The sequence below is a fragment of the Thermobia domestica genome, chromosome 5 (assembly GCF_964235325.1).
Source record: "Thermobia domestica chromosome 5, izTheDome1.hap1.1, whole genome shotgun sequence".
Classification (NCBI taxonomy): Eukaryota; Metazoa; Arthropoda; class Insecta; order Zygentoma; family Lepismatidae; genus Thermobia; species Thermobia domestica.
The window spans coordinates 167,527,899-167,537,275 of NC_137458.1; the positions used below are offsets into that span (position 1 = coordinate 167,527,899).

General features: G+C 34.9%; 1 protein-coding gene across 1 annotated transcript; it reads right to left on the reverse strand.

The window, feature by feature from the left end:
* Nucleotides 1-7,894: 7,894 nt before the first annotated feature.
* Nucleotides 7,895-8,545, reverse strand: LOC145685306 (uncharacterized). Its single transcript, XM_081757678.1, has one exon. The coding sequence runs from the start codon at nucleotides 8,543-8,545 to the stop codon at nucleotides 7,895-7,897; it is 651 nt and encodes a 216-aa protein (XP_081613804.1).
* Between the last annotated feature and the right edge of the window lie 832 nt (nucleotides 8,546-9,377).

A 9,377-nucleotide genomic window follows, 5' to 3' on the forward strand; every position in this document is an offset into this window, starting at 1 on the left:
TAGTTGTATATTTCCATTCATTTATATTTTTAAAGTTTTCTTATATTGTATAGTCTGCTAGAGTATGCTATCCATAGGTGTCGGAACTCTTATAGAACGGCTACCCTGTATGTTTCAGGGTGGATGCAGAAATTTCTTGAAGAGAAACGCAATTCTCGGAATAGAGATTTTCCACATAGATTGATAGATAGATAAATTAAAATGGTTATTATTTTTTACTTCCGAGTGTTTTTGAGTCGCACCCCCTTAAGTAGTTCCATATCAAACCAAAGTACTGTAACTCATGAGAAAAATTAACTCAATTGAATAATATTAAATGGTGCCTCATTCGACCTCAAGTTTTAAATGCATTTACAGTAATGTATTTACAGTTTTTAATGCATTTACAGTACATGAGGCATTGAAAGAAAATTATAAGTTAATAAAGAAATATTGTGAAGGTAATAATTATTAAATGATTGGATAAAAGTTGAAAATTACGCGAGATATGTGTCTGTGCTGAAAAGCTTCCCCAAATCTATGTCACATGTCCCCTAACTATTAAAAATTTTGGACGTGAATCCTAGTTGACTGACTTCAAGATGGCTGCCATGATGTTAATATATAGTAATACATGTGGTTTTATCTCCATAACTCCTAGCTAATATATGGTATCACACCCTCAAGCCAGTCCAAACTTGCCAGTTGACTTTTACTCATAATGCATACTGTAGGCTAAATGCGTTTAAAACTTGAGGTCACTTGGGGCACTTCTAATCTTATTCAATACAGCTCATTTTTCTCAGAGGTACTTTGGTTTGATATGAAATCATTTTAGCAGGGCTAGACTCAAAATTACTGGGAATTCGGATAATAAGGATAACTCTAATACATACATACATATATATATCTATATCTATATCTATACATCTATATCTATCTATCTATCTATCTATCTATCTATCTATCTATCTATCTATCTATATATATATATATATATATATATATATATATATATATATATATATATATATATGTATGTATGTATGTGTGTGTGTGTGTGTGTGTGTGTGTGTGAGAGAGAGAGAGAGAGAGAGAGGGTTTCCTTCTTGTAGTTTTCAAATCCTAATATTAATTAGCGAGTGTCGGCGACTGACACCATTCTCTCTTATAAATGTGGTCTCGGGTTTAATTTTTTGCCAGTCATACTAAAAGGAATTTTTTTTAAGGATCTTCCCCAGCACTACACTGGAAGATGCTAAGATGGTATGTTCATTGTATATACACTGGCCGATACCCCTGTTAGAAATTTTCTTTAAATTTTCCATTGTGAATGTTTCCGATGTAAAAACAGCATTTTGACTCTATCTACAACACTGCCAATGATTAAATAACAATACTTTTTTATGTAGAAGTCGAAATCTTTAACTTTGTTCCTTCAAGCAAATTAAAACAAGCGTTCTATTTAACGTAAGCAAATCACAAAACAAGCGTTCTATTTAACGTAAAATATTGTAGTTGTTGTAATGCATATGCCTTACCAGGCATTTTGTTTGCAGAAACAATATGAATCTTAGGAGATAAAAGAGATAACAAAATCAGTATTTCCACGTTTAATTAATTAACAGCTAAGCTGATCATACGTATCTTTGTCGTATGCAAGGGAGAAGCTTCTGAATTTTAAGTATCTCTTCAATAAGAGATTAAGGAAAAATAAACAGTCATCGTACTAAGATACTAAGATCGCAGCTTTACAAAAATCGTTTGTTCTGAAATATGAGCTTGGGTGCTTAAACTCACCCTTTGATGGAATTTTATGTATGCCACTGATACACACTGTTTTGTAAGAGGGAGTGATTTTTTCTTATTTACCGTCTTTTTCAAAAACAAAAAAAAAATCACTTTTATCCTGTTTTTGACATTGGTCAATAGTAAATGATAATTGACAAGACGTGGACCAGACTTAGCATTTAGGGAAGAAACCCTATGATGGCCATCCTAAAGTGTTCTCTTTGATAATATGCAGGATTTTGGATTCATGTTCATAAAAAATTGTGTACGTGAAGTGACACGCTTCTTGTATAAATCGCAAAAGAGACATTTTTTACGAAGAGAGACTTCACTTCTTTCAAAGAAACGAAAGTAATAGAAGGTGCCCATAATTGAAAGCCTTGTTTCATTAATGACCACAGATGTGCTCCTAATATTTCCAAACTAATGTTTTATATTTTGTCCTAGACTGTGATCAGATGGAAGAAATACAATGTTTGAGAGAGTTACAAGATTGTTATGCCCATTCAGGTCCATTGTATAACAGTATAATAATGTATTCATAAAAATATATAACACACACAACACATTTTGACGTTCAAATTTGGCTGAATTGTTTACCATAAATATAAATTCGTTTGTGTGTCTCTCTAAGTACGGCCTACCACTACTTAGGATTTTATTATGCCCTTCTTGGCTACCGTAACTAAACAAGTACAATTAGCCTCGCCTGTATCTAAGAAGATTGAAATACACTTGTAATAATCAGTAAGTGTATAGAACAACCGTAAACATTCGAAAATGATGTAAGCTTCATGGTCATAAGTAAAGGGCAAAAACATTTCGTTTTTGTCATTAGACCGTATAATTGGCCACAGGTTTCATGCACCCAAACAATACGGAAGTTACAAGAAATCCAACCATGGAAACATTATTACACTAATAATCCTCTCGAGCGCGAGGAACCATAGTAGGATTCTGGGTAAGAGTTCATGTGGTTCGGATCCCACGTTGAGTTGTGGATTCATGTCTTAAATAGACCAGCTAAACTCTAATTAAGTAACTATCATCCTCTAAGTCGTAACATGAAATCATTCCGCAGTCTTCTTTTAACAAATAGAATAGTTCATTTGTTTCTTGTAATACATTTTAAAATGGCCAAATCATACTTTTTGTAGGTGTGAATGAAGAAATATATACTTTGTTCTCATAATTCCCGTATATAATAGGCCTATTGATTTCTAAGGTAGAAAGTTACTTAACTCGAATTAAAACTATGATCCTCCAATCCCACCAAACGCATAACATAACCTTCTTGAACGTCAGTATAGACCAGTGCTATTCAACCTTTTTTCTTCGCTACAGTTCGCCATCCAGTTGTGTACCCCTGAAGCTGTTTAAAAGAAATCGAAATGAACTTATTAAACTTAATACACGCTCTGTTGATTAAAAGGAGACAAATAGAGACCCAACAAAAGGGCAATCAAAAGACTCGTAGAGGGGGATATAATGCATATCCGAAAAAAAATTACCATGGGAAATTTCAAAACATATGGGAGCCATCCAGTTTTACTGACGGGGATTTTCTCCTCATCCTCCCTGATAATTTGAACTTGGGGACAATATTAAAAATTCAAAAACTAAAAATAACTTTAGAACTAATCTGTTAATGAGATGACTGAGCTTGTTTCTGGGACGCCAACTCCTCGATTCTTGGTCGAATCTTCGAGAGTGCGAGAATCAAACCTGATTCTGGATTCAAGCAGTTCTGTGCTTCGTTTTTATTGATGTTAACGCTGAGAAACCATTGGAAGGCAAAAAAATTCAATAAATATTGGAAATATGCTTATTTTAGGATTATGTACCCCCAGAAACCTCTTCGCGTACCACCAAATGTACGCGTATACCCGGTTGAATAGCACTGGTATAAACTTTGCCACAAATTATGGATCACCTTCTCACTTCAACCACTACTTTTTTTCACCGTATCTACTTTTCATCACTTGTGTGTAAACGCTTCAGAAATGGTTCGAGTCCATTATATTTCAGTAGAGATTCGTAGATAGAAATTCGATCGAGTAAATGTGTTTGAGTCTAATCACGTGACACTCAAACATCAAGTTTCTGTTTATAGCCAGCTGTCTCCAAATGGTTTATCACTGTTACGTAATGGGTGTTGAGGTCATTGGTGATATCGTTACTCGGTGCAACGACATTGCGCAAATTTTTCTAAAGATTAGATCGTTGATAATCTAAGTAATTTATGTCTTATTAACGAGGAGCAGAAAGTGCTGAAATTGCGCAAATTTCCGCCGCGACGTTGCCAACAACAGGATTTAAGGAATTGTGTGAAATTTTGCATCGAAATGAAATGTATAAAGCTATTCCTTTATGAGATATATTTTATTGCATTCTAATATTTACAAAGCAACATACTTATTTACAGAAAATTTCATTTTACAGTTTGAATGCTTGAAATTTAAATCCTACAGCTTTTAAAAATGTCATACGTGCCTTCTCATAGTTTCTCTGCGAATTCCTGAACTCAGCATACTTCCTCATGACAAACTCGCTCCTTTTGACTTCTGCTGGTCTTTGGGCCTTTGAAATTCCTTTTAATATGGACGTTATTTTCATGGCAGTTTCCGTTTGGATCTCTAACAAAGCAGAAATCACCGTATGAATATCAGGAGCAGGGAAGTAAAATTGACTATTATAATGTCTGTGAAAAGCTTCTGGTCCATTTGTCGTCCGACGCATCGTGGATGGTATAGACGCCCACATGACAGGTGGATACCTAAAATTAATAAAATAAAAAGATCCTTAGTTCATGCACACAATTATTGACAATTTATATAAAACACTAAAACATTTATAACACTAGATTCAAGAAATATTTATAGTCTTGGTCCGTAATTTGTTTACAACTATCAAAACCTGCATTTTAATCTACGTCTTACATGAAGACAGAAGAAAATTTCACTATAATTAAGTTGCATTGAGAGAAAATACCATATCAGCACAACCATTAATGTTGTGTTCAAACTAGGACAACAGTTTTTGCAGTATTAAGAGTTATTGAAGCATGTGCTACTATAGATGAAATTCAAAAGGAAGCTACTTACTTGCAACCGTCTTCTATGTAGTTTTCTAGGACGTAATCGGAAAATTTATGCCCTGTATCATCCGGCGTCATTGATATTAGTTGAGTAAAGGCATCTGATACTTCTGTTGGATGTAAATATGGCAACCCAAAAAATGCCTTTATCCATGAACCTGTAAGAAAAGCAATAATAATAATAATAATAATAATAATAATAATAATAATAATAATAATAATAATAATAATAATTTGTTAGAATAAGCAAGCATTGGGAAAGTAGTGAAATTGATGGATCTTACTGTTGGCTTTATAATTTCTTCATTTCGTACATTATTAGAACAGCAGTTTATTTGCTTTTAAGAATGGTGACTGAATTAAGATTCTTCAGTCAAACAGAATAAGATTCTATTTTCAACTGTATTCTGTATTAATATATAACAAAACAAAGTCCACATGGTATTATTAAATTAATAATAAAGAATAATAGACCATAATAATATCAATAATACCTAGTTCAGATTTTGGATCCATATATGCTTGTCGCAGATCATTGTCGGCTTGAATCCTCCGCCACCATGTTTGTCCCAAATGGAATCTGCAGCCACGAATGTCACAATTTGGAAACACATTCTTGATGGCTTCGTGAGCAGCTGTTTCAAAATCAACGTAAATGATTTTCAAGTCGAATCTACTGTCTAAGTTTCTTATCATCTTCCACATGGCCACATACGTATTCTTGTCTTTCTTCGGCAAAAATGCAAAACATAGAGGTAGATAATATCCATTTTTATATGCATGTATTGTATATAACTGTGTGAAATGCTTAGGAGCATAAGTGAAAGTTCCATCTGCAAATACTTCTAACCCGCTGAACTCACACAGAAAACTGAAAAGAAAATAAGATTAGTGTCAGAAAAGAAAATAGTAAACAAGACTGTAGTGTCATATCGTTAGGTGAAATGCTATGTTACGATATATTTTGTGAGAATCAAAAAAAAAAAAAAAAAAAAAAAAAACTATTTTACTATAATTTGGAAATAAGACGGAAAAAGGAACTTTTCTGTTCAAGCAACTACTTCCTATTCTACTTCTTGATGCTGTAAATGAAACTCATTTCAAAGTTAATGGTTATAAATGAAATTATACTTACTCGATATTTTTCTTACACGTGAAAAGAATTATATTAGCTTCATCATCAACAAAGATGAATCTTTCTCCGTCAATTGCTATATCATCCTGCTTCTGAACCATTTGCTGTATAGCCTCTACGGTGTTTCTGGGTAGACGAGGAGTCACCTTTCTTCGATTTTTATAAATAACGTCTCGGCATCTTTTAATTTCTTTATGATCAAGTGTGTCATGATGTTCCAATTTTGAAACTTCCTGCCTTATAATTTCTAGAAATATTTATATATATTGTTTATTTTATATATGTTTGTTTTCCTTACAGTATTTCAAAACTATTTGCTTTCAATAACTATATTCTTACAGTTTTAATCTTACAGTTAGATATGATACGGAAAATGAATGACTGGGACACATTCCCCAGTCACCCTCTCTAACGACGCCATTGCACACATATAATATAGATGACTGAAAATGCTATTGTTATCCATTACTTTGTATTTTTTTTTTTTTTTTTTTTTTGTTAAAACGACTTGCATTTTGGTGACTGTTTTTATTAGTCGATATACTTATGGTAATGATGGCAACGTTGCACAAGATTTTTTTCGCAATTTCCAATTTTGTTGCCTGCTCATTAAGGCTTTATCTGTGTCAACAGATAAGCGTGGGAAAATTTGCGCAATGTCGGTGCACCCTCGTTACTTACAAGTCTGTCTTGCTCAAGTTTTGCTAGGACATCATCCACTTTTTTTTTGTAATTTTTTCCCCTAGTGCGAGTAGAATTTATACATGGAAATTTCCAGAACGAAAGCAATTGATCCATATTTTGGCTATTTTTTTTAAATAACGTATCTTTCCCATAAAGAGCATAAATTACATAATGGGTCTGCGCAGCATTTGAGTTTTTGTCGGAATGAAACCAAAATATAGCGCAGTTTTGCAGAAGGTCCACACTTCTATACGACGCAATACCTAGGGATGCGCACGAGTCGAGACACACGTTGTACAATTCCAGACGAGTCGAGACAAACGTATTTCTCGACTCGAATTTTCGAGTCGAGTCGAGACAGCTCGTAAAAATCTCGACTCGACTCGAATGTCTCGAAAATTTTTCTATAATTTTTAATATTATTTTGAAAAAAGTACTTATTCAGAAACACTCGGCACGAGAATTTCGGAAACTGCAGGACTTGTTAGGTGTTCGAGGAGTGCTGTGGTGAGTGTCTTCAACAAGTGGCGAAACCAAGGGAAAACGACGCCCAAACGTCGAGGTGTTGGACGCCCCCCCCCACCTCATTACATATGTCGGACGTTTAGGCTGAGCAGACTGGTAAAACAAGACAGGCGGGGATCTGCTTCGGAACTAACATCAGAGTTTAATGCTGGGCCAAGTACAAGTGTGTCTGAACTAGTGGTGTAAAATTTCTAGAATGTTTGAACCTGTTGGTAAAAAACCGTCCCGTGAGTAGATGGAAGAAAGTAGTATTTGTCCCGTTTTATGCAAATGAAAGAAGTAAATAACAAACCCAGTACCTTTACTCCATGTATAGGTATTAATAACACAGCCATTCACACACACAAATAGAAGTTCTGTGCAGCAAACAGTGCCCGAGAATTATCTTGACAGTGACGTCAGCGCTCTCAGTTGCAAGGCTACCAACTTACGCTACTCACAAATAGTACTTAGAAAGCTCACTGAACGCTTCGTACGTCACGTCGAAACTGCAGTGTAATAATATGCTGTTAGCAAACTATGGGAGAATTTAGATAACAATTGATTTGTATAATTCTAGTATATATGTGCATTGTTATGACAAAGAAAGAAAAAAAATAATATTACACTAACAATTATCAGAATATTTTAAAATGTACACAATAAATCACAACAATACAAGTAGAAATAATTTACTCTTACCTTTAGTCTATCATTGGTGAGCAACTGAGGTCGTCTGAATCGTAGCTATAAATTCCAGGCCCGTCTTCCCGATCACTGTCTGTTACAGAACTATCGGATTCTGAATGGCTTCCAACACTCACAATTAAATTGTCAATCCGTTCATCCATAAGACAGTCCTTTTCCCAGTAAAACTGTTCCCATTTTCTCGAGTTTTCAACAGCCTTCCTCCAGTCTTCTTTCGTTACTTGTTTGAAAGCTTCTTCAATAAGCTTCTCTACACTTTGTTTGGTAAAAGTTTTGTTATTGACAGCGATGTATTTCTTCACGTTTGCCCATATTAATTCAATAGGGTTAAGGTCAGCATGGTATGGCGGTAGTCTTATTACTTTATGTCCTTTGCTTGTTGCAATTTCATCAATAACATATTTTACATGTTGAGGTTTATTTTTCTTTATCAATTCATAAAGTTCAGCTTTCAAGAAATCCGGACTATGGGGTACATTATGAGCCGATAACCAGGACAACATTTCTGATTTTCTACTATTGGAAGTTGGAACTTTTTCAATTTGTTTGTTGTGAAATGGAGCATTGTCAAGAATGATCACTGAGTTTTCTGGTAAATTTGGAATGAGTTGCTCTTGAAACCACGAAAAAAATTTATCGCCATTCATGTCACCATGATAATCTCCAGCACTTGATTTAGAGAAAAAGACCAGCTTTGCACCTTCTACATACCCGTTTTCACTACCGGCATGGACGAGAATGAACCGAGGACCTTTTCCAGTCGGAACTCGTAACCCTCCACAGCCCTCCGAGTCTAACCAGACTTTCGGTACAGTATGATGCGTATGAACGAAACTTTCATCCAAGTACACAAATTATCTTTGAGGTTCGTTTACGCGCAACCTCCTCACTTCGCGTATATATTTATGTCGCCAAACGACAATATCGCTTCTTTCAAGAAGCAGATTTCTATTCCCAATAGAATGTTTTTTAAACCTAAAACCCAACTTGCGCAGTATTTGTCGTAATGGCCACTCAGAACCCTTGACGTTAATGCTTTTCTTAAGTTCATACAATAATTTATTTACGGTCACGGCAATGCCTTCAGCATACATATTGTGAATTGTTCTACGAACTACTGCTTCGTCGAAAGAATCTAAAATTTGTTTGCCTTTTCTGGGTATTTGGTCTTGCTTTACCGGGTGTCACGACGGGTTGTCCTGTATTTAGACTTTTCTCCTTCTCTTTCACAATTCGCCACACGGATCTCTCACTGACACATGTTGCTCGGGAGGTTTCACGCACACTATCAGATTTATTATTGTTTGATGCAAAAAAGTTGTAAACATTAAAAACAATGTCTCTTGCATCACTATGCAACGGCTTGCCTTTCGTTACGGCACTATCACCCATTCTTATACACAAAATTTCGAACACGAGAACAAAACAAAAGGATTCACAACTCTTACCAGTCACTACACACTGTATAGCCCTACACAA